This window comes from Mastigoproctus giganteus, chromosome 11 (assembly GCF_048544385.1).
Source record: "Mastigoproctus giganteus isolate SK-2022 chromosome 11, ASM4854438v1, whole genome shotgun sequence".
NCBI classification, from domain to species: domain Eukaryota; kingdom Metazoa; phylum Arthropoda; class Arachnida; order Uropygi; family Thelyphonidae; genus Mastigoproctus; species Mastigoproctus giganteus.
In genome coordinates, this window is record NC_143585.1 from 38,485,575 (window position 1) to 38,512,762 (window position 27,188).

Consider the following 27,188-nt stretch of genomic DNA (forward strand, 5'->3'; position numbering starts at 1 on the left):
GTACTCTGTGGGCCCTGTTTAGTGTAAACTGCAAAGTCAGTCGGAGAAGAAGTCTCGTCACTGTAATGTACGGTGGCCACATTAAAAATTTGATCTCGAGGTACTCATGCTTATGTTTGGGGTATTCATTCCTCTTTTAGGGATACTCGCATTAACCTAAAACTGAACAATTTTAATAACAACCATTTTATTTCTATATTTTGTTGATTTTTACAAGTTCGTGGAATGTAAATTAGTCAAACTTGAATAAAATTAACAGAATTATAGCCCGTGCTTTAATTTGTTTAATTCGGAAAATTTTATTGCAAAAGTTATAAACACTAAAGGAAATTTTTTTTATTATTTTTTTTATTTATTTTTTATTTTTATAAATATTAACATCAAATGTTTTACCTAATTGTTAACAATACACATTCAATAAACCTGATTTATTTTATCAAAAAGAAAATATTTACCTAGCAATACTTTTGATTTGAGCAAATTTTCTTTAACAGTTTTTTCATTTTTTAGTACATAATGTGTAAAATTCTTTGCATGACATATTTTGATTGGTTTTCTGCAGCATTTCTCCTTCAACATTCTTTAGAGCTAATTTATTTCTATCCTTTTTCCATGAGTTAAACATTTGAGCTAACTACTCGCTCACTCATTGCATTTGAGTGAGGCAAAGCAAAAACAAAATTAATATTTTTTTCTGTATTATGTACTTTATACGCATTTAAAAATTTTTTTCCAAACATCTGTGGTATTTTTGAGGTCTTTTGTCTCAATATTTCTACGGAATGATTTCAACAGAACATATTCTTCATACGGCAAATCGATATTGGGAATTTTAAATAAAAAAAAGTTTGTTGCCTGAGCCTTAAACTATTACAACGAAATAAAAAAGAAGTCAAGTAGAATGTAAAAGGTTACAAAGTAAGCATAATATGAATATTCTACAACCCTCTTTGTAAATAGGATAGAATGTCGTATTTGAGTCTTTAATTAAGGGTGCATTTCAACAACAACTTTATCGTCAGTTAATTTTTTCTTCCTAAATAATCATCTCAACAGGGTGTTTTATGATTTCTGCTTTTTTTCAAATGTTAAAAAAGGGGTATCTTGGAAATTTTATTATACTTCCAAAAGGGTACGTCTAGTAACCTGTATCGTATGTGTCATTCTCTTTGAGGAAAGCTGAAGCGAAATGAATTGCCACAGTTCATCCTCCTCTTCAGATTTCGAAGAATATTTAGAAAATGCATGCACTTTTCTTATAGCCAAGAAAACAAAAGAGTACGCAATGGATACACGGCATCAACTGGAAGAGAACAGAAAAAGGCGAATTTCATCATTTACTGCAGGACTTAGAAGAAGATAAATCGTTTCACGATGTACTTGCGGATGAATAAAGAAGAATTTAATTTCCTATATAATCCAATTAAGGATGACATTCAAAGGCAAAATATGCAATTTTGAAATTCAATCAGCGCTAAGGAAAAATTAGTTATATGTTAAAGGAAAGTTAAAATACTGCAAGTTTAATTTTGAATAAGGACTTATTCGGTCAAAATACGAAACAAATTTTTAATGAAATTTAATAACAACAAAAAACTACTTCTCAACCCTAAAAATTGAACTTGTAAGAAATTATTATGAGTTGTGCAAATTGAAATGATTGACTTGTTTGTCCTCTAATTTGTAATTCTGTTGGTCTATTTTCCTCCTTTGGCCATTTTTGAGCGTCCCTGTGACTGAACATTTGCAGTAAGTATGTCGAGTAGCTGGTTGAAGTGGAGGGTGCTTCGGAATAGGCACAGGAACAACGTCCTCTAAGTTGTTATTTGTTTTTGGATATTCTTATTTGTGCGCTGAAAACAGATTATTTACTTCAATTTAATTTCTATTAGCATTTCCTCCATTTTCCTCTTGTCAAGCCTAATGAAATTTCTGTTCGAACAGAAAAATCTGACTTCTTCTGCAATAAAATAATGCTCCCCCCCCCATTTCACTTTAGATATGTATACAAGTGAAGTCTTGTGAAGTGATAATAGTGTGTTTCGGCCCTAAATGTTCATTGCTAATCTTTCTCTAGCACTGCAATTTTGTTGATCTATACCCCCCCCCCCCCCCAGAAAAAAAAAACAAAAAAAAAAAAACTTGTAATGCCCTGCCTGGGAACCACCGCTGTAACGAATTTTTAATAATAGCAGTGTGGTGAAGTGAATTTTTTCATGAAAGTTCAAAGTTTTATAAATATGAAAACATTTTATCCAAACTTTTCTTTAAATTTTTTTTTCTTTCTTATTTTGACCTGATTGTCCAACTTTAGACTGAAGTTATTGCCAAAAATCAAATCAAAAATTTTTAAATATCTCAGGTTGGTTGGTTGTGTTCAGATTTTTCTGGTGCAAAGTCTACTAAGGCCATATTGAACCTATCATAATATTTAATACTAGTTTTAAAGATCTCAGAACATGAAAGGATGCTTTGTATGAATCTTGTACGAAATGATCTTGGAAAAGTAAATTTAGATAATGTACTGTACCACACACAAAATTTAAACATTAAATAAATGCCCCTGGAAGGGTTAAAGTTTCTAGACTCCATCCAAAACAAAGCAGTCAGGTTAATTAGAGATCCCACTCTTATGAACTTGCTCCTCTTGCTGGCCCACCAAAGATTTTTGCATGGGCATTAAGCTTTTGAATTGGAATTTGTGATTCCATTTTTGTCTTCCAAAGCAGTTTGAACACACAGCAGCTAGTTGCCATCTGTTTAGTTCATCTCCAGACTTACCATTGTTCTTCATTTATCTCTTCTACTTTTCTTTGGGGAAGGGGGAGCCTTCCTTATTATTCATTTCCTGAAAATTATTTTTTTCAGAAATTCAATTTAAATGTCAACATATCTTTTGCTTTCCTAATCCATACACTGTGCTAGAGTATAATAGATTCCAGTAACTTTTTGTATTTTGAGTTACCTTGCAAAAGAAAAAAAAATTATTAGCTTAGAAAATATTAAATTTGTTAGCTTGAGCGTATTATAAAGTTTCCATAAATATAAAATTTATGGAAATTGTGCAAAATACACAATATATCCCCCACACTCTTTCTTTTAAAAGAGTAATCATGATTATGAGAAATCTTTGGCAAAGGATGCAAAGAAAAACAGCAAAGAGTTCTTTATCTATGTAAACTCGAGAAGGAAAGGGATGAATCAGATTGGTCCACTGGATATTGATGGTTCAACTGTTGATGATCGTGCTCAGGTGGCTAACAAACTAAATGAGTATTTTGCATCTACAAAGTAACTTCACACATGAGGAATTGTTCAGGGAGGGAGAATGCCAGAGGTGAGCTAGATGATTTTGCAATAACTGAGAGGAAAGTGGAGGAGAAATTGTTGAAGATAAACATAAAAAAGGTACCCGGGTGGATGGGATCTATCCAGTTATATTAAAGGAGGCAGCAAAGGAACTAAACAAACCCTTAGCCATGATTATGAGAGCTTCTTTGGGTTCAGGGGAGGTACCCATGGACTGGAGATGTGCAAATGTGACCCCAATTCACAAAGGAGGATCAAAGGGCGACACAAGTAATTATAGACCTGTTAGTTTAATTTCTGTTCCAATAAAATTAATGGAGGCACTGGTTAAAGAAACACTGCAGGATCATCTAGATAAGACTTCAGTTATAGCTTGGACACAGCATGGTTTTGTTAAGGGAAAGTCTTTCCTGACCAATTTGATTGGATACTATGATGTGGGGATGCAGGAAATAACTTTGATATCATATTTGTATCTCAGAAAGGCTTTTGATACAATTGCACATGGAAGACTGCTGAACAAATTGGAGCAGTGTGGCATTGGAGGAAAATTGCTACTATGGATAAAGGGATGGTTGAGTTGGAGAAGACAGAGTTGGTAATCAGTGGACACTGCTCATAGTGGACTAATGTTATTAGTGGAGTCCCTCAGGGTTCAGTGTTGGGTCCATTGTTGTTTTCTGTATTTATAAATGATATTGATGATGGTATATCAAGCTTAATGTCCAAGTTTGCAGACGATACGAAGGTTGGCAGGGTTGTTAAGGACACTAATGACAGTACGCTGCTGCAAAAGGATCTAGAAAAGTTGAGCAGATGGGCTGAGAGGTGACAAATGAAGTTTAACAAATGTAAATACTGCATATGGGAAGCAGTAACCCCAGAATAACATATAAACTGTGTGGCACTACACTGACAGTGGTAGAGAATGAAATGGACCTGGGGGTAATTTTGCAGGCAGATATGAAGTTTTCTGAGCAGTGCAGATGGTCTGCAAGAGTAGGTCATGGTGTCTTGTCAGTGATATACAGGATTTTTCTAGCAGGGATAAGGAGGTGATTATCCCCTTGTATAAGGCAATGGTCAGGCCACACCTTGAATACTGTATACAGGTCTGGAGGGCTCATTTTAAGAAGTATGTAGAGCTGTTGGAATGAGTACAGAGAAGGGCAACAAGATTAGTGAATGGAACAAAGGGATGCTCTTACGAAGAAAGGCTTAAGTTTTTTTTGAAATTACAGTGTCTGGAGACTAGGCACCTGCGAGGTGATCTGATTGAGGTGTATAAAGCCTTGAATGGTTTGAGCATGCTCAATGCTGATGGGATTCTTCCTCTGGCTCAGAATAATTACCTGAGAGGGCATAAATTCAAATTGAGGAAAGACAGATGTAGGATAGACGTGTGGAAGTTTGCCTTTAACCAGCAGGTAGTTGGTTGGTGGAACAGACTTCCATCCTTTGTTGTGGAAGTTGATAGCCTAAATAAATTTAAGGCTGAGCTGGACAGGCATTTGGAACGAATGGAGGGTTGAAATGGGAGCGTGTTTTTTTTTTTTTGGCTGATGCTGCATAAGCTTGCTTTCTTGCTATAAACACTGTAACAAGGGGATATTAAACTGAATAAAATATGATCTTTTGTATTGTTTAAAAAGGAGGAAGAAACTAATATAAATAGAAACATTATACAGTAACCTCCTGATTTTTGAACATTTATGAATGTGTGAAAGAAGTAAATTTCTTTTCTGTATGCTTCCACCATGTTGCCCATTCGTTCCTACCTCCAGTGAATGGCAACAAACAATATCCAGTGCATGGATAACCTATGTGATATGATGGAAAAATAAAGAATTGTTGAATTTCTATTGGTCCAATTTTAATGAAATTTGGGAAGGCTTGGCAAATCTTCCTGAAAGATCTAAATATAAAACTTCATGAAAATCTAACCACTGGGAATCAAGTTATTACACTCAGATTAACAGACAAGAAATAAGAATCATCACATTTTGTTATTAGTTTGATTTTAATGAAAGTTGGACAGGGTCAACAAATTTTTTTTTAAAAAGACCATGTATAAAATTTCAAGAAAATCCCTTACTTGAGGATGGATGGACATGGGGGAGACAGTAGGTGCATTGTGCATATATGCTAATATATAATTAGGAGTGTATCAACAAATAATATTACCTTGCATCATTTGGCCATTTTAATGCTAAATGTAATATAACAAAGATGTTAAAAAAAAATTTTGGCACACATTGTTCCATTATATCTGTAGGGGAATTTGCAATTACAAATGACTTTTCAGGAATGTATGGCATTCATAATTCAGGATACTGCTGTAATGAAGTTTCATTACACTCTGAATTTATTTTGTGAATTCCATTCGCAAAGTAAATTCAAAAATGAGGTGTGTGTGTGAAAAATTTTGGAATGAAAGAAATAAACTAAACTATAGCCCTTCAAAGGCTGAGGTTTTTTCTTTTAAAGGTATATACAAATAGATATTTTGACAATTTTGCTTCTAACAAGTAAGTGCAGCATTTTATGAGCAAGATAATACTCTATGTAGCTGTTATATTTTGATGATTATTATTCATATAATTACATAGTAGTGATGATACGCATGGTTGCATTATATTTAATGTTTCATAATTATAAATATTTTTTGTTTTTCAGCTCTCTTTGGATGAACTGAACATGGGTAACTTACAGCCGCAGGTTGTTGTGATGGCTATCACCTTGGCTATGGAAAGGAAGCCATCTCACAGGGAAATGACTTCAGTTCTCTTATCTGATATGTATGGTCAAATTCTCTCTCAGGAGCACATTGCCAAAGGCTTTGATATTCTACTGCAGATACTTCCTGATTTAGTACTTGATACTCCTGATGCCCCAACTGTAATTTGTTAATTTTGTATACTATCTAATATATAAGGGACATATAGGGTGATAAATGATTTTTCCAATTTTAAAAACTTACTGTAGGAAAAAAATTAACCAAGACAGAGTATATAGCAAGCTATAACTTGGTTTTGTTCTAGCTGGTTTTATTGACAGTAATAATTGTCCTGTTGATAATGCTTTGTTTCACATGGAGAGATGAGTGGGAGAGGTGGATGTCCAGTCTTACATAGTTTCAACCTAAAAATTCATTCATATTGTTCAGCTTGCTATGCTATGAAATGTGTGGCAGGAAGCAGATTACAATGACAAAAGGAGCAGACAGAAATTGAATGGGACAAAATCTTTAGTTTCTTTTTTTTTTTTTTTAGTGTAGGCTGCTTTTCAGTGTATTGCAATTAACTTTTTCATATCTCTGGAAAGATGATATGTAATCACTCTGTATATATGTTAGTATTCTAATTTTGTATATATACATATACAGGGTATATTGAAGCATGGACCCTTAGGAAGTATATGCAGTATTTTCTTTGTGGCTCCAGAAATAGTATTGCAGCACTGAAAGAAGACATTAAGAACACATGCCCTCAGATCAGTGTTTCTTTTAGAAGTGTTCAAGAAAACATTTGTACGAGAATTCATGTCTGTGTATGGATGCTAATGGCAATAAATTTGAGTAATAAATGAGTTAAGTGTTATTTCATTTTTCCTATAAGTCCAGACTTCTGATACATCCTGTATAGTGATAAGTAGAAATTGAGTTTTTTTGTTTCCATAAAAGTTATTTTTTTGTGGTTTCATCATTAAAAATATATCTACAATAAAACCTGCATTAAGTACCACCTCTTGGGCAAAAACATGGTGCTTAAGAGGTTGTATGTCAAATTTTGCTAACTTTAATTCAGATATTTCATTAAATAAAGAAAAGAAAACAGGTCTCAGTGTAATATAAAATAACTGTATAATATTAAATAGTGATTCTTCAAAATTTCCTAGTTTAAAAAAACATTTTCATAACCCTTAAGAACAACAAATTCTTTTTATACCAGTAAATTTTGTGATGAATTGTACATCATTTTACTACACTTAGTTTATATTTTATTTTATATATACTGAGTAGTTCCTGGCAGAGTTCAATGCAAACATTTGGCATTTTCCCATTTTGCACACTTCAATTAGCAAGTTTATTTAAAAATGAAATAGCCAAATCTTTTGGAAACATTTTAATAGTTTCAGTTTTGATTTCTGATTAAGAGCTTATCCAGAAAATTGTCTGGTGAACTTGGATTTTAACAATTCTTACATTCTTATCATTGTTGATTGATATCAATTTGGGTTAAAATGTACAAGAATTGTTTCCTTCTAAAATTTAATTTCATTACATGTATTATTCCTTGATCCATAGATTTTTATCAAACTTATACAATTACATGTAAAGTCCTTAATTTTGACATGCTGTCTTGCAATACGTATCAGTATTTTTTTATGATAAAAAAGAGAAAAATAGCCTGATGACTAAATAGATTAAAAAAAAAAAAAAAAAAAAAAAAAAGCATGGAATTATATCTGCCAGCAGTAAAAAATGCTTGCTTAATACAGATGAGATTAGATTTTGGGGGACTGAATGCACTACTTGCTGTTTATTTTAGACAGGTTGGTGCTTAGACTATTTTCATAAGAGAAATTTGTTAAGTGACTAATAAAAATGTCATTTAACAGAGGGCTGCAAGGGTTTCACTGTATTTGATTTTATACACTTATTTCATATTTAATTATAATTTGTGAATTTTTTTAAACAATTACATGTTAATCAAAATAGATATTATAAACCTAATAGGCAGTTCAATATAATTTTGGATAAGTAGTTAAACAAAAACAGAGTATAAAGTGTTATAGGATGGTTTTATTACTCTTTTCTTCATGGAGAAAGAATAATAAAGTAATATTCTTTATTTAGTAATAAAATTGGGCACACTTAGTCTTTTAGTAAAAACTGTTGAAAAACAAACTGACAATAATTTTGGATCTTGTAACACTTGCCACAGTTAGAATTAACAAATAAAAGCTGAGAAAGAATAGTATACATACACAGGCACCCCCGTAGCCAGGTGGGAAGGAGCAGCAGTGCGTAGCACACGCTTCTTGATTAGACCAGGGTTCGAGCTCATCACCACCAAATATGGAGGATGTGGAAAGGTTAGGTAATGACCACCGCATATTCCAGGAGCAATATGGCCTTAGTTGCTAATGTCCCTAAAAAACCAAATAACAAACGAATAGTATACACTAATCATATCTTGATTGATAAAAGGAAGAAGATAAATTTCTTTTGTTAATTAAATGGCACATTATGAAACAAAGTTCAAAAATAAACAGAATATGCTATTATTGTAATGCAAGTTTGATTAACATTACAAAACACAACTTGAGTTTGAGTCTATATGAATGAATAAGTGAAGTAAACGAATGAATTTTAGTGAAACAAGAGAAAATGGCATTAATCTTCTATGTGGTACAGTAAACGTTCCCAGAATTGCATGTTAAACATAACCAAAGCCAGATGCACTTACCAAGTGCTCGCCTTGAGTAAGTAGCAATGCACTTTTGCAATGGTTGGTTTGGTACATCTGCTTATAGCCAATTCTGGCTGGATAGTGTGAGAGAATCTTGAGTTGCATTAATAACTCTTGTTCACTGTGGAACTGATGGCCTTATAAATCTTTTATATTTGAGAAAAGAAAAAAAAATTATGTTGTGATAGGTCAGGTGAGTAAAGGGAATGAGGTAGTATAATGGTGTTGTATTTAACAAAGCTTTTGTTGTATGAGAAATGTGCAGGAGTATTGTTGTGTAACAACTTCCATTCCTTTGCTGTCCACCATTTGACAAGGTGGGCAGAAAAATGTTTCTTGCATGCAACACCTGAACATATCTTACTTTATTCATAGTGGCACCTTGGGGAATGAAATCTTGGTGTATAGTATCTCGGTGGCATAAAAAAAAAAAATCTTCCCTTAAACCTGTCTTGCTCAAATTTTTTTTTTTTTTTTTTTTTTTTTATATCACTACAATTTCCAGGTTGTTGATTCCTATTTTGCTTGTAGGGTGTAGAGAAAACAGCAGATCTTGTCTATGGGGATGATGAATTCTAGGAACAGCAGATTATTATCAGATGCTATTATTCACTTGTTGATTGTTGGTAAGCTTCTCAAGTACATGCTGAGCAACCTGATGCATGTTAAATCATTTCTTAAAATTCCAAGACTGCTATGTGAAATGTTTATAGCATCAAGGTTATAAACATTCAGTTGACAATTCTGATGTCTGGCTGTTTCAATTTTTTTTTTTTTTTTTTTTTTTTTTTTTTTGGATACACAAACAATTAAAGGTCTTCCAGTATGATTGCAGTTTACTAAACTTTCTGCTCTCTCTCTTTGAATCTATTCTGCCATTTAGACAAGAGTAAAAGACGAATCCTTTCCATGAACTTGATGCATTTTTTCAAAATTTTATGAATAAAATAAATGCACATTAAACACACAGCAGGGAAACATATTGATTAACAAACTTTTATATATGTGTAGATGCAGCTCAAAACTTGCAATTTGATAGAAAATTGTGCTGCATTTATTGGCTACACCATTCTATAGTGAATAGGAAGTAATACTTAATATAGTCAAGAAGTCCAAGAGGAACAACTTCTTGACCATATCATGAATTGCTGTAATAATTAAATTATGATAACCTTCTGAATTCTGTCATAATATTTATAACATTTTAACACTAATAAGGATATGTGTTATGGAGATATTACATTATGATTGATTATTTATTATTATTTTGTAATGGTATCATAATGAGTAGCTAAGGGAGCTGAGAATTAAACACAGTTAAATTTTAGCAGTTTTTTTTGATGAAGGTCAGCCATTAAAGACAAAACAATTTGTATTTTTCAGGTGTTGGGAAATTTCATTGCTCGTGCAGTAGCAGATGACTGTCTTCCACCTAAGTTTGTTCTTAGTTACAAAGGAACCATTGAGTGTGAACATGCTAGGTGGGTGCAAAATGAAATGTTATTCAAAAATATTGTATATGAAATGAAATGAAATGTACTTGTAAGTTGTTGGGTTGGATGGAAGTCATGTATTCTGACTTAAGTTGGGATATATGATCACAGAAAGTGGCAAAATAAATTCATTTGTATTTCTCTTTTCCCTTCCTTATGGCACTGATGGTTTTAAAACCATCTCAAGCCTTATAGGGCTTTAGGTTAGGCAATTTATTAAATAGACATTTACAAAACGTTTTTAACTTAAAAGAAACTTCAGTTTGTTTTGAAGGGGAAAGTCTCATCTGCTTTTGGTAATATTTGTAGGTGTATTTAATTTCTTTTTGATTGCAAATTTTAAAATTGTTTAGCCATTAATACATTGTTTACAACTGTTATTGAACTTTTATGGCAGAAAATAAACTTGATTTGGATACAAGTCAGGTACTACAGTCAGACCTTCATATAACGAAATCGATCGTTCGCCTGAAAAAAATTCACTATACAGAAATTAGGAGCTTCAATTCAATATGCTATCTAGTGACTGTTTTTGAAACTAGAAGAATCAGTGATGGTCGCTCCATCAGTTGAAGTGGTTTATTTATTATAGTTTAAACTTGAGTCACGTTAATTGACATGATTCGGAGTCAGTGTTAAAATAGAAGAAACATTTTACCCCCCCTTTTTTTTTTTTTTTTTTTATTAGTACATTTCAGAATATAAGTGGCCTATGAACACCAAAATACAGCCCTGACTGAAGGCCTCGGCACAAAGTTTCAAATGCTGCCAACATTTCATGTTTGGAAGGTTTATTATTGCACTCATTGCCTTTGTTGCCCTCATTTTCATCCAACCCATCGTCAATATTGTCACTAATTCTTTGAATACTCTCCAAAATGTTGGAGTCACTTGGATATTCAGCTACTATGACATCATTATCAACTCCTAAAGATTCTTCAAGAAAAATTTCTCCACTGATCAAACCTCTCATTTGGAGTTCTTCCCAAGATTGCTCAATGTCTTGTAGCAGTTTATCCTTCTCATTGCTGTTAATTGGGATTTTAGAAACTGCTTTTATGAAACAATTCTTAATCATTGTTTCCGTCGCATCTTGACTCCACACTTCTGCAAACTCTGATATGCAAGATCTATAACAGAATCTATAGGTTGGTTCGTTTCTATTCTCAGTATAAATTTTTTTCAGTGTGCACCTTCAGTAGTTCATTTTCAAATTATTGATAATGCCTTGGTCTATTGGCTGCAGTTTAGATGAGGTGTTCGGAGGGAAGAAAACAAGCTTCACACTTGTAAGTTTCAAAATTACTGAGTGAAGGTGGGCAGGGCAGTTGTCAACAATCAAAACAATTTTTCTGTTTTTCTTTTGTCATCTTTCTATCGAAATTTAAAATCCACTGTTCAAAAATTGCACTTGTCATTCAAGCTTTTTTTTTTTTTTTTTTTTGTAGTAGTCCAACTCTTAACGACTTTACTCCTTTGAAATATCAGGGTTGGTTACTTTTGCCTATTACCAAAAGTTTTTTAGTTTTTCATTACTCGCCATATTTGCACCAACCAAGTCTGTAATTCTCTCTTTACTATTTTTACCACTTACACATTTATCACCTTTAAAAATCAGTGTGTTGTTTGCCAAACATTTAAAAAATAGACCTGAAAAATAGATTTCATCAATGTTGAATATGTCTTTGGGCTCATAGTCCTCCATAATTTTTTTTCAAAACTATTTTTTTAAACTGGTACAGTCTTCAATTACAACCCCACTTTCACCAGAAATATCTTTTTCGAGAAAGTGATGGCACTTTTTAAACATTGGAATCTTTTATGCGCCAGAAAAGATGCATACTCCATAGCCTTTTCTTTTATTAATGGCCCTGCATGTTTTGGTCTCGAATCAACTTCACCCACTTAAAAACAGCTTCATCTTCATATAGGCATAATTTTGCATGCTTCTGACTGGTCCCGTTTCCTCATGGTTTGAGAATCGAAACACAGTTTTTCAGAATGCTTGTCATTCTGAAAAACCATGTCACTACAGGCAGGGATACCAAATTTTAAAGTTTTTTTTTTTTTTTTTTTTTTTTTTAACTCCCTGGGCTACACTATTAAGCACTTCCACCTTTTCCACTACACTCAAGGACTTCTTCTTAAACATTGTATAAGGTTACTTGCACAACAGCTAAAATAAAACTGATTTAGGGACCACTTGTAGAAGAAGAAATTTTTATTGTACAGTACCATACAGAGACAAGTGAAATTTAGTGAAAGTGTAGATGACTTATTTCTGCAAAACAACAGATGGATTTCTGGGATAAAGGAAAATCACTTTCTTCTAATTCTCTAATACGGTGCTTACAATATAAAACAGGTTGACCAGTGTCTGTGTCGGGAATATGCCTTAATCCTTGCAAAAACTGGACAACACAGATAGCAGTTGACCAGTGCGACTTCTCGGTACAGTAATGGCTTTACAGGACACTAATTTGTGGAATGCTCTTAGGAATTAAACCCTTTAGCTATTAAAAGCTAAAATGATTAATTCTTAGTCTTTTTAGCTCCTAATTCGTGCTTTCTACAGCATCAGCTCTATGGCCTTAAAAGGCCAGAGGTGCGAACAATCCGTACCCAGGTCTCTCAAAATCAGTTCGTTATATGGAAACTATTTTCAATGTAATGACTAAGGGGAAATTGAACTTCCATATAGCAAAAAAATTTGCTATATGGAAGTTCGTTAAAGAGAGAGGTCTGACTGTATACGTTACATTCTAAATAGTCTTAGTAGATTTTTTTGAAATCCATGATTTAGTTAATGGATGAGAATTTAGGGCATCACAAGAAATTAGGATTTCATCTCTACAAGAAAAATTTTAGTGTCGTGGTCTGAGAAAATATTAAGATAATATTAAAAACAGTATTTCAACTAAGGGAAAGAGGAATAGAAATCGTGCGGATTAGGGTTGAAAATGGCCATGAGATAGGGTCTCAAGGAGAAGTGCCCATCGCAAAGTTGCAATGGTACTTAGAGGACAACTACTTAGCTGCATATTTTGAAGGATGGGGATCCATGTAACTGTGATGCTTGGAGGATGAAGATCAAGAATATTAGGTGTGTGATTCAGATTGTTATTCTATTAAGTGAGTGAGCAAATTGTGCAAGGTCATTAATAATAGCAAGTGCCTTGGCATCTCTACGAACCAGCTCCATATAATTATAACTGGTTTTCAATAACAATTTTATATTCCAACTGGTTGCAATAGAAAATTGCAACCAGTTGGAGTTTTGAAAGAAAGTTAAAAAGTTTGGAGTAATTTGTCAGGTTGAGAGATTGATAGAGGTAGAAATTTTTAGCCAAATGATCTCAAAAAAAGAGGAGATTCCTGATTAGGATATCTCCTAACAAGAAATATCAGAATTGATATATGCATTAGTGTCACCTTCCTAATTACTGTGGTTATCATAGTAATTAGGATGGATGAAATTGAGTGATTGTTTTTTTTGGGGGGGGGGGCAAATGATAATTGAGATCCTCTCAGAAAAAGTAAGAGCTTAGCAGGTAGTTGATGGAAATCAGACATTGAGACCTTTTATGTTTTGAATTGAATTAGGAATTTTTTGCAAGGGTTTTTCTTTGAAGAAAAAATTTTGTTCTATTAATTTGACTCTTTGTGATGAAGTGATGTAGATGAGGTACAAGTTGGGCAGCTCCTTAACGTAAAGTGGCCTTGTTCAGCTTCTCCTGCACATGTACGGTGCACACAATACAGATATTACATATATTACACACGTGTACGTGTGTAATATATGTTTAGTGGACTATCTAGCACTTTCCTTCAAAAACTGTTTTAAAGCTACACCTTCATTGTAAGCAATATTGAATCTTACCCTGAAGTCTTTTGTAACTTCAAAAGGCATGACTTGCACTGTGTAGTAGAATAGATGGATTTTGAAACTCTGCTCTAGAGCCCAGACCTGGTTTTTGTTACTTCAAGCCTCCATTAAGAAAACTAGTTGCATTGTTCTAGTGGATTAACCATCTGACACCTGGTATTGCCTAATATCAGAGACTCCAGAAGCTCAGCCATTTCTCTGTGGTATGGATGCTACTCTTTAACCCTCCCCCCCTTATGTTGATTAATACCTGGTGTATTGCTCCCAAAATATTTTTAGACCTTGCACTTGGGGATGTACCCAGAGTTACTAACAGTTTTCCAGTATAAAGTTAGAAGAAGGTGTGGTTATCACAGAACAGCTGGACTTTTGCAAGAAAAATTCTGTGCACTTAACTGACAAGTGTGACTTAATTATCCATCCCTTCAGTATATAATACATCCAAGCAGCCTTAGCTGTTATCATTTGAAGAATGCCCATGCTAAATCTGGAGGAATTATGTGTATATGCAGTAAACTCCCGTATAATGCTTTCAAAGGGAACTTGCTTATCGTACTCTTTGAGATTGGTCTCTTTGAAAGAATTATAACAGGAGTTTGCTGCTTTACACACAAGTCTTCAAGGTTTGGCATGAGCATTCTTCAAACGATAATAGTTAAGGCTGCTTGTTGATGGGGCCAATATTTAAGTCACACCTGTGACTTAAATATCGGCCCACCTACCCATCCATAACATCCCAGGATTGCTAATGGGATTAGAAGAAAAGTGCCAAAAGTAGGACATCTGTAAGTAGGAGTGTTATAATGGGAGTTAACTTGAGTGTGATTGTATTGTATTATAACAAAGTAAAAAACTTATGTAATGATAGTAAAGCAATACAACTATTGATAAGCTTTCATTCTGAATAAACTCCAGTAAGACACTTGGCCTAAAATCCACTGGATTTGGGAGTTGGCACTACATTCATTTGTTTATTTTAATTTCATATGAAATTTACTGTTGCAATAACCATGTACTTTACTATAAATATCAGGAAAAAATTTCTTCAGTTAACAAGAAACTCACAGTAAAAATCATAACAGTAAAAAAAAAAAAAAAAAGTTTGTGTAGGTACTGCATACATTGAATACATAAATATTGATTTTTTTTAATTCACTGCATTATGTATTATATTTGTATGTATACTAAGTATTCTGATTCATTTTATTTTTGTATGATACAAGCTTTACGATATAAAGAAAGAAAAAAAAAAAAAAAAAAAAACTTGTTCTTAAGATCAGAAGTTTGAATTGGGATGTTACTGTAGTAAGCTTATTTTTGATTAGAATGTTAAAATAAATAGTTACAACCCATTGAAACATGGAAGGGGTGTATCCATTCTTTTGTACTTAATATTAATAATAATAGAAAGGCTGTAACAAATTAGCATGCTTGGCTGATTGCTGCTTAATGAATATTGGATCTTTTTGTTCTTTTGGATATTTTTTGTATGGCTTTTTTTTTTTTTTTAATATAAAAAAAAAATGGACTTTTTAGATGCTACAAGATCACAGTTTTATTTACTTTGTGTTCTTGTATAAACATTTTAATTAAGGTAATCATAGCCATTCATATAATTCTTTTGTATTTGATATCCATACAGTAACATTTTTACTTTTACTTTTTGGAAAATTACTGTTAATATACTTTCCAAAACATGTTAGGTCTGCTTTGGAGCATGCTGATATATTACTAAGCATGAAGCATGGTATGGTTAGACTAGATAATGTTTGGGGAGTTGGAGGAGGAATGAGGCCTGTAAAATACCTTATCAATCAGGTATGTATAATACATTTTTTAGTAACTTCTTTGTTAATGAGAAAATAAAACCTAGATATTATATCAGTGCAAATGCACCATATTTTTTTTTTTTATGTAGGTGATCACATAACACTATGCACATATCAGTGCATATCAATAGTATTGCACATATGCACATATCAGTGCATATCAATATATTTAAGTGAAGATTCTATTCAGATTTTTATTTAAATGAGTGTTTTAGTTTTTATAAAATATATATTTGCATGGGGTCACCTACTTTGTATTAAGAAGTTAATGCAAAATGCATTAGCTTCTTAGAAAATTCTAACCATTTGGAGTAATTCGTCCACTTGACAGCTTACTCCAAACACTTCTCAAATGAGTCAATAATGGGAAAAACAGTAAGTGGAAAACAACTTGTAGATCAGTTAGGAAAAGAGGATCACTAAACACAGCTGTAGAAGCATATACTAAGAGAAAGGTAGGGAAAAAGAGGAGAGATTAACAATGTATGCAATCCTGGAGACTTCCATATCTGATCATCTTGTTTTCATAGTAGAAGCTAAAAGAGAATGCACTGGCGATCATAAGCTCTACTTGAGATGATGACCTCGGCATCTCTAAATCTGCTCAGTACTATTCTCCAAATAACTTTATGGGATAAGGTTTTTTTTTTTTTTTTTTTTGGAAAGAGGATTCAAATAGTGCATCTAATGTTTGGTTTAAATTCTTTTTGATGTTTTGAAAGCTGCATTCTTTTGTACACAATACAGTAAAAATGGATAGTTTTTATAGAATGATTTGTCCTTCTCAAATAAAATCAGGAACATTTGGGGAAAAAAAAAAAAAGTTTAACCAGAGTAGTCAAGGCAATACAGCTGTTAATTGACAAGGACAAATGCACATCTCATAAAAAAGAGGGATAGCATTTAAAGGAAAAAGAAAATTTTAGGAGGTAGACTTGCAGGCGTAGTGACAAACAAGAAAAAAAATGGGAAATACTGGTTAAGCTATGAAGGAGGAAACCATACGCATTGGTGATGTTGACATGTGGTTCGGCCATAACAAATGACGTTGAAAAAAGCTGATTGCTTTCAATAATCATATCTTATATAGTATCTCTTTCAAGATTAGCAGGCCTTCCATGATCATTGTTACCATTTATTTGGCAGTGTCTCTATAGATAGCTCTTATTTTATTTTTTATTTTATTGTTTTCTTCTTGTCCCAGTCACTGATCAAGAAGCACTAGTTTCTGGGAAACTTATGAAAGAAAGAGGTACACTTTGCTTTAACAGACTTATCTGCTGTTCTCAAAAAAGTTATCTTAATTCTGAGACTTAAAGCATATTTTTAACCTTCTCATTTGGCAAATTTCTGTATCATTTCAAGAAAATTGTTGTTCACACTGGAATAGCAACAATGTTGAGCCCTGTTAATCTGCCCTTTAGCCCTAATTTAATTAGATTTTTTTATGTTATTTTGATTTTTTTCAAGTAATGTCAAAACCAGTCAAGTCATTTGTCTACAACAGTATGCTTCTAGCCCAAAGAAATCAACACTGACTTTGTAATTGTGGATTTCTGTTCTATGAGCATTTCCCAGGTGTTTTCCAAAATGTTCAACCAAAAATTTGCAATTATCTATATTTCAATATTTTGATGCACTTTGAGATTCCTGTAGTTCATCTAGTTGATTATCTGATTCTTCTTCCATAGCAGAATCCATAATAACATCTGCAGCAATTTCTTCCTCTGACAGAAGCTGAAATCCAGGATCTCCTTCCAGTTCAAGCCAATCTTGGATATTTTTTGCATTATTTCAATCTCTCCAGCTGCCCTTAACAGTCTGAAAGTCCTCTGGCTCTAATTCCTTAAAGCCAATATCACCATCTGTATTTTGCAAGAGTTTTTTTTTTTTTTTTTTTTTTTTCCCAGCCATTCACTAAAGTTTCCTTTTTAGTGTCCCTCCATGCATTGGCTCAGTTGAATATATCAGACTTGATATTGTATGATTTGATATCTTCTTGTGTCATTATCATCCATTGTCTTCCAACACTACCATCAAGGAACTTGCACTTGTAGAGCCTCTTGCAGGCCATAATGATGCCTTGGTCCATGGTTTTTTTTTTTTTTTTTTTTGTTAGTTGTTGGCACATAGCTTCTGTGGCCATAATGCACCTCCCAAGGTTTTTGCAGTACTTTGATCCAATCCAGAGGCGGGATTTGAACACGTGACCTTTGGGTTGCCAGGCAGGCACTTTACCCACTAGCCCGGTCGGTGGTCCATGGGTTGTATTAAGACAGTCGTGTTTGACGGCAAAGCCAAGCACTTTATTTTACCATCCTTACTGGATGTATTTTCAATATCTAGTTGTTTCAATATCTAGTAAATACTAAGGACAAACGGCGTAATATGCAGCAGAATAAATGAAACAGCATCGACCTAGGAACCAATGGGAGTGGCTCCAGCCAGGATGTCGTCGCTCCCAGGATGAACCCACACACCTAGAAAAGGACCAAACCCCACCGAGTCATCATCAGACTGCACTTGCTGGAGGGCACTGCAAACTGCCGCTATGGCGAACTGGGCAGGGCTCCCTTGCCCAGCCCACTTTCTCTCCCTATCCCTGGTGGGGTGAGGGGAAGGATTTCCTGTCCCCTCCCCTCCCCACCATCCCCTCATTTCCCTCTGGTGGGGCAAGGGCATGCCCCACTGATATACCTGGGGTCGCCTTCCCTATTGACCCCATACGTCTGTCTTTCCCCCCAGCCTTCCGTCTTTCCCCCCAGCCTTCCGTCTCTCCCCCTAGTCTACCTAAATCGCCAGCGAAAAGCGAATGCCCCACACAACGTAAAAATTTTAAATGCCAAATTCGACACACTTGCAACCTCTTTCGGTCTAATTAAATTCAAGTGTTTATCCCCCCCCCTTTTTTTTTTTTTTTTTTAATAGGTCTTAGCCACTGAAATCTCAGGAAATTAGGTGGCAGGACCTGCCAGAGTACTTATCTAAAAATACTGGTGTACTTGGTCTGCCTCCACGGGGCTAAGTGTGGGCAACGTTGGGCCTCAGTGGGGTTCCAGCAGCTAAACGGCCAGATGAACAACAGAACACAACACTACACATGTACAATATCCATACACTTTTAAATCTCTGGCCTTCCCAGTGAACTGGTACACCCACAATGAAAGCAACACGGAGATGGGGGAAACCCCTGGTGCCGTTAGACACTAAATACACTTTACTTTATCTAGTTGTTTGGGGGCATTGTCAAGGATTAGAAGTGCTTTAATTTGGTAATCTGAAAATTTCAACATTTCTTTCTCATACCTCTTGACTTAGAGTACGAAGTGGTTATGGAACCAATTCTTTGTAATTTCTTGTGTGAACCAAGCATTTTGCAAGTTGTAGTAGACAACTGGCAATATATGCATAGTCTTTTAATGCCCTTGGATTCTTTGCCTTGCTGACCATGATAAACTTTAGCAGATTAGTTCCATCTGCATTGCCATAAATAAGTGCTGAAAACTTCTCCTTGCTCTTTTCCTGCTCCGGTGTTGACTTGCTTTGTACAAGAGGCTTGTGTATTTTCTGGTAGACCCTGCCAAAACAGGCAAACTTTTCTTCTGCTGCCTTTAGCTCAACAACACGCACAGCACTGCTGCTTGATCATTGCTGTGAATATAGGTGTACCAGATGTCCGGTTTTTCCCAGACATGTCCTCTTTTTTTTTTAAGGATGGCCAGGGGCATCTTGGAGGAATTTTTATTGTCTGGAATTTTCTGGACAATGAAAAATGTCTAAACAAGAAATAATTGCTGCACTTATGCTAACTATTCGACCCACTAATAACTCTGCTTACATTGCATTCAAACGCTGTCCCTCGTAGCGTCCTCCCATTCTTTGCGGGTAATCTCGTAGTAGTAGTAGTAGTGTGTTTAACATGCTTCAACAGCTGAGGTCATTTCGCATGTACTAGCAAGTACCTGACTTCGGTAGTAGGGGTAGTTTTTGGAATTTTTTCTAAAGCGGAAATTTTTCTGCCTTCACCTTGTTTTGAACATTAATCTCATCTGTCACTTCTAAATTATTAGTGACGTTCATGTAAAGCATAAAATCTAATTGGTATATTCTATATTTACACTTCTCTGAATCTTTGGAGAACTGCCACAAAAATTAAATTTCATCTAATCTCAATGTTTTACTGACCAGTACATTTCATGTCGTCGCATCCTAAGTTTTCTATTAATATTTAGAAATGTACATATTTTCACTGGTTGAAACGAAAAAATAAAGGTAGCTATTTAAAAAAAAAATCCTGAGCTAATAATACGAACTATATTGAATATTTAAAATTTTTAAACTTAAATGTAGATTTAAACTTTGTAAATATTTTTAATATGTCAGAATAATACCCTATCAAAATGTAAAAGAGAAAATCTCAATTTTGCAATAGTGATTTGCAAATTTTCTGCATTTTCACCTGGAAAGAGTCCATGGGAAGCTAAATGCACTATATGTAGTTCTGCAATATCTGTTGCCAACAAAGGTGCTGCTAATCTACAGTGCCATTTGGAGTCAGATAAGCATAAAAAAAAATGTTTGGAATCAAAGTAACAATTCATGTTTGAGTATCTTTTATGATAGAAAATAGTTTAGAGATGAACTTTGGGTTGCTGAAGGAGCTTTAGCATTCCATACAATCAAACATCAATAATTTTTTTAAACCAATGGCTGTATTTCACAAAACAATTTACTCTGACTCAAAAATAGTCAATAATATTAGTTGTGCTCATATGAAAACAGAAGCAATAGTAAATGCAGTTTTAGCTCCACATTAAATCATAAAGTTTCTATGGGAAATTTCTGATAATAACATTAATTATTTATTATATGTTATTTGGTTTTTTTTTTAGGAGCATTAGCAACTAAGGCCATATTGCTCCAATAATAACATTTAAATACATAGATGTTCAAACAGATGCAAGTAATCATGGTACAATAAAATTGTTTCCAATTTGTATTCAATGCTTAAGAAGGTCAAAGTTTAATATTACAAAGTGTGATGGGAAGATCAGAAAATTAAACCAATGAAGCATAACGACTCAGGGTAGTGGAGAAATATTAAACTGAAAAAGTTGCATAAAAAGACGCTAAACTTTTGAGATGAAAAAAGTGAGTGATATCAGAAAAATAACATTGCGTTTAGTTAACCTAATGATGCATGAGAAATAAAAACTTAAGTTGTGAACCTGTTCTTATAGTAGGACCCTGGGCATAGGTCTTGACATGTTTAAGTCAGTAATGTTATTATATATAAAAAATCAATAAAATAAAAAATCACAGCCTCTCCCCTCCCACACTTGGGGTTGCTATAACATGTTATAAATACTCTGGGACCTAATTTGCTAATTCTTTTGTACACTGATACAGATCAACTTGACAGATCAACTCCCCTCTGTTCATCTCCCCAACACCTGCTCGGCACTGCAGGAAGTTGTCTTCCTTTGTCTTGGTCCTTCATTCTAAATTCCTCTTAGATTGCAATATTTTCTTTTCTGTTTTTTTGTCTCTGTCGAGTCGGCTATGAAATATATGTCAACTTCTTACTTGCTGCTACATTTGATTTGGCTTCCGCATGTACTTTTTCAACTTGATTTCATTATTTTAATAACCACATGCTATGTATATTTCATATCAGAAACAGAGGCCTTACTTCTTGCTATATTTCCTTTGGTTTTGGCTGCTGACCTTTGAAGCAGTTAAAATCATTGGATCTATAGCATTAAGTACTACTTTTAATATATTACTTTTATTTTTTAGGTACCTAATGATTTTTTCCATTGCTACTACTTCCAGTTTTGTCAGCTTTTCTCCCCCCCCCCCCAATCTATTTACCTACATTCCATTATGGTCGTTGGGTATTTCTAGTAGTGCCTCTAGTCCATAAACCATCCTAATATATCTCTAAATGTCATTCTTTATTTTACTATAAACATTCATTATAACCTCTTATTATTAATACATTGTGTGTGTTTATCAGTCCATTCCGGTTATTTGGGACACATCAGGACTAGTGCATTTTAGCCCGATTAAGCAGCTGCCCCAATTATCCGAAGTTTCGCGTAAATAGTTAAAAATACAATGTACCTCCCTTTTTTTTTACAATTGGTTCACTGCACAATCAAATCACGTTACGATGAACTCAACATAGTAAAGTTCACTATAAGATGTGCAGTAAGAGCCAGTCATTGTGATCACGTTTGTGAATTGAATTTTAATTCTATTAAACAGTGATTCTAATTAGCAAAAATAGGAGGAATATTATCCACAGGCTATAAAAGCAAAGATATATTAAGCACAAATTTACCCTTTATTACCTTACCAATTAAAAAATACGTGAAAATCGGAATAATTAATATGTACATACGAACTAGTTGACATTTCTGTTCACTGACATTTGTGGGTGGGGGTTAAAATTTAAAACAGTAAAAAGATAAGCAATCAATAACAAAGAACACGGCACACACAAATTGCAAGTAACACAATACGTGCAAGTGAGAACAGAGTAACGAGTTACAAAGCTTTTAAAATAGGAATGAAGAGAAGATCTGAAAATTAATTTTTTTTATATGATTGAAGATTTCATGGAAGTGTAAACACATTTCACCATAATAACCCACAGAATTCCAGCTGTCGGTATTATCGCAAATTCAGTAAGATAGTTTACTGTCCGTTTATGATAGATTTCACTAACAGAAAAGCCCAATACACAGGTGACTGCTAATTGTTTTATGGTTGTGACCTCCAGAATTTCGACCGAACCACGTGGTACCGTCAGAGACAATTGTAGGGTAATCTCCAGTGCTGCGGTCTCCTGCTCCGATTAAACGGCATGCTGTCCCAATTAAGCGAAGTAAACCCTGGCTATTTTCTCGATTGGTTTCTGCTTTTTAAGATTTGCCCTGATTAACCGGTGGCCCAAATAACCGGAATCCACTGTATATGTATAAAATAGAAACTGGCTTTATTTATTTTTTGATCTATCCAAAGTCTGATTCCATCAAATGACCTACTGTCTAAACTTAACCAGCTAGGCTTAAAGAGGAAATATCAACAGCCTCTTAAGTTATTACCAATTTGGTCATTCATTCTTATTTAAAATCAACCCCCCCCCCTCTCTCTCTCTCTCTCTCTCACATCAAGATTTTCAGAATAGTCCCTTAGGGCTCTCTCCTGGGACCAGTTTTTCCCATTCTGTTCATCAATAAGGTTTTGCACATTGTTCCAGCAACTTGCCTAGTTGCATATGCAGGTGATATCTCAATCTGAATAACCAAGATTTGTCTACTTCAAGCTTGAGGAATGGTTCAATAAGAATCGGCTTTGAGCTTTCATAAAAACCAAATGGAAACTTGCTCATTCGGTTTCAGAAGCCATTTTCTCTGCTATTTGTTGCTGCAGAATAGAGTTTTTAGTGATTAGTTGTTTCAGCGAGACAGTGTACCCAGTTACAAAACAAAGTTATATATTGATTTAAAAATCATAAAGCACTGTATCTCAACCTAATTGAAAATATTTGGCAATTATTGATTGTGAGATGTTGGAACCACCAATGCATTCATTTCAAGGATTAAAAAAAAAAGAAAAGTTTTTATGGGAAAAGTTTGCCAAGGAGAATTTGTTTTCAGTTTTTGTAAATAGGTCTGTGACCTTTTTGTTCACAATAAAATTCTGTTTGGAAGTTATGCTAATTATCATAATTATATAAGAGCGAGCATTGATATTATATTTAAATTAAACTACAAACATATATATTTGAAACCTTTTAAAATGTAATTTTCCATGTGAATCCAAACTTTTTTTATTTTATTTAAAAAGGTACAATTACTATTGAAGGAATACCTATCTTCAGGAGACTTTGTTGAAGCATCCCAGTGCCTACAAGAGTTGGAAGTGCCACATTTTCATCATGAATTAGTTTATGAGGTATAAAAATGTTTTTTGATTTTACATGTTATTTGTAAACTTTAAATATTTGTATGCAACTATCCAAAAAGGCTTTTTTTTTTTTTCCTATTAATTCTTATCTGAAAAAACTTCACTGTGAACATGAATTGTGAATAGTCAGCATCAAGAAATATTTTTATTTTCAGTTGCCACTCAGTTCTAAAGTATATAGAAAATATAAAGGATTCTTAATGTTCTGAATTAGTTGCATAGTTTCAAATACATATTTTTGGTTTAAAATAAGTCGCTTTTTTGTAGTACAGTGTATCCCCCCCCCCCCCCGCTTTACGATTGGTTCACTGTATGATTAAATCACTTTACAACAGACTCTCATAATAAAATACTGTACACTATACGATATGTAGTAAGTGTCAGACATTGTGATTACGTTTTGTGGACTGAATTGTAATTCTATTAAATGGCGATTCTAATAAGTGAAAATTGAAGTAATATTATCCACAGGCCTGTGGATAATTACTGTTGCCTATTTATTTCACTTTGATGGGCTTATGATTGTCTCCGATTGGATCAAATGGTCCTTCTCAGCCAATAGCAGAATTTGTAAATGTGTTGGCTGCATGTTTTGATTTTGCATCCTTTAGTTGAAGTGCTTTTTTTGTGTTGTGCTTATTTGACATTGAATTACATACAATGTTGTGTAAACTGATAATATGGTCCCTAAAGAGCAGTAAGAAGAAAATTTCAACTTCCAAGGTCTTGGAATGAATTACCAAAAAAGTGTTAGTGTGTTCACGCTACTATATTTCCACAATATGATGGTGTCTCTGGAACGGATTATTATCGTAAAGCTGGGGTAGGGGTCCACTGTACTTATATAACTATATAATATCTGTGTAGATACACCATAGTTTACCCATAAATTTGAACTATGTATGTAGTGTAAAGGCATCGTTTTAATTGTATCTCATATTGTGGGTGCCTTCACAATGAGATAGCTGGTATTGCACTACTTCAAATAAATAAGTCTTCTCTAGTAGAGAAGACTACTGTTATTTATTTTCAGTGGATACCACCACCCAGACGATCGTTTTGAAGCTAGTGGGATTCATCAGTGGGCAGGCAGGTACCCTGGTAATGCAACATGCCATGCATTATTACCTACACCATTTGGCATCTCTCATATTGTGGAAATAACTTCAACTGTGATGGCATGTTGCATTACCAGGGTACCTGCCCACCTACTGATGAATCCCACTAGCTTCAAAACAATCATCTGGGTGGTGGTGGTATCCACTGAAAATAAATAACAGTAGTCTTCTCTACTAGAGAAGACTACTGTTTATTTATTTGAAGTAGTGCAATACCAGATACAATTAAAATGATGCCTTTACACTACATACGTAGTTCAAATTTATGGGTAAACTATGGTGTATCTACACCGATATTATATAGTTAATTACCTAACCCATAAGAAATTATGCCTTGTGCATTTCCATCTTCTAATAATTTATATAAGTATTTAACAATTTACAGTATTGTTGAAACATGCTATGGGTTACAATTTTTGTCATCATTATTAGGTATATTTTGTACCTAATGATTAAACTTCATTATTACTTGCAAAGATTAGTAAGTACTTTATTATATACAATTGGAATTGTTTGCATATTTCATTCATGAAAGAAACATTTCAGGCTGTAGTAATGGTGATAGAGGACATGAAAGAAAGGTCTATGGATTTAGTATGCAAACTACTAAAGTTCCTTGCTGCAAGCATAATTGTAACTCCAGATCAAATGAAGAGGGTGAGATTTTTTTAAAGTATCTTCTAGAGATTCACATTTTTTGTTAATGAGTAATTCCTTCCTAAACTTTTTTTAAATTCAAATTATAGCATTTACCTGGGTAAATGCTATAATTTGATTTAACTTTAATTTCATAAATAAAATTTTTGGAAAATTTATTTTTCTGTATACAAAGTTAACATTCATTATTTATATAACGCACACACACACAATCAAGTATTTCCCATCAATTTACCTCTTTAAATGTGGGGAAGTGTGAGATACTCACATTTTTGCCTGTTTTACTCCTGGATGTGGATAGATTTCTGTTTGTATTGTCATCCACTATGTTCATCTGACCATTAGCAAACTCTTGACACCTCTTAAATGTTGCACTGACTTGCAATCAGAGTATGTGGGCCATACATTGGTTGCAAGTTCTCAGTGGATGTCTGCTGGCAAGACTGTTTTGCTCACAGAAATCCAAATTATTGCTTACATCTGTATCAGCTTATTGGTATTAGTAATGGCCATATGGTGCAAGGAAGCCTAAGGCTTATGCTGCATCAGCCAAAAAAAAAAAAGTAAAATAATAATAATTAAAAAAAAAATAATAAATAAAATAATTAATTAATAATAAAAGAAAAGGAAATAAACAATCTATGCATTTCCCTCTTCCCACGGGTAACTACCCAGCTGACATTTGAATTTCCCCAAACTGTCTCTCTACCACCTCAATTAATATCTTCTCTTTTTAGAGAGGATATTAATTCTTGAATGTAATCTGTCTTTAATTAAAGTATTAGATTATTCTCAGGCATTTCATGGTACTTCCTGTACCACTTCTTCAGTGACTGTAAAGAAAGCAGAACTGATAAATTAAGGTGATTGATTTTCATAAAGTTAATTTTCATTACAATTACTCACTTAATTTGATTACACATTTCTTGTTTGTTAAGGTTGTCTTGAATTAGTTAACAAATGGTCTATTAATAGACAACAGGTAAAGAATTAAGTTTAAAATATTTTTTTTTAGTTTTTGGTTAACATTAAGTAAATGGTAACTGTGAATACGTACATTCCTGTAATGCTGTCCTTATGTCATCAGCTTCACATACCAAGACAATTCTTTACAATTTTTATTATATTCATTCAATTCAGCATTACAGGAGTGTAAGTATTTATAGTTATCTATTTACTTAAGATTAATTGATTTATTATTAATCTTTAAAACTGCTAAAACTTAATTCTTTAACAGTGAATTAGTTAATAGCTATTTGTTAACTAATTCAAGACAAAACCTTAACAAATAATGTGTAATCAAAATGAACAACTTTATAAAAATCATATCACCATAATTTACCAGTTCTGCTGTCATTACACTGAAGAAGTGGTGTCTGAAAATAATCTATAATTCTTTTAAGAAATTAAAGGCAAATTACATCTCATGCAGGTTTAAATGCTCA

At 33.6% G+C, this 27,188-nt stretch overlaps 1 protein-coding gene across 2 annotated transcripts in view; it reads left to right on the plus strand.

Annotated features, from left to right (window-relative positions):
* LOC150077921 (programmed cell death protein 4-like) overlaps positions 1–27,188 on the plus strand; it is an 81,640-nt gene that overhangs the window by 49,880 nt on the left and 4,572 nt on the right. Inside the window, exons 4-8 of one of the 2 annotated variants that reach the window (XM_090385572.1) lie at positions 5,986–6,207; positions 10,167–10,264; positions 15,866–15,980; positions 23,849–23,956; positions 25,633–25,743. In XM_090385572.1, coding sequence (XP_090241698.1) covers positions 5,986–6,207; positions 10,167–10,264; positions 15,866–15,980; positions 23,849–23,956; positions 25,633–25,743 — 654 coding nt within the window. The remainder of the gene's footprint in view (positions 1–5,985; positions 6,208–10,166; positions 10,265–15,865; positions 15,981–23,848; positions 23,957–25,632; positions 25,744–27,188) is intronic. The other variant, XM_090385573.1, reaches the window with a different exon arrangement.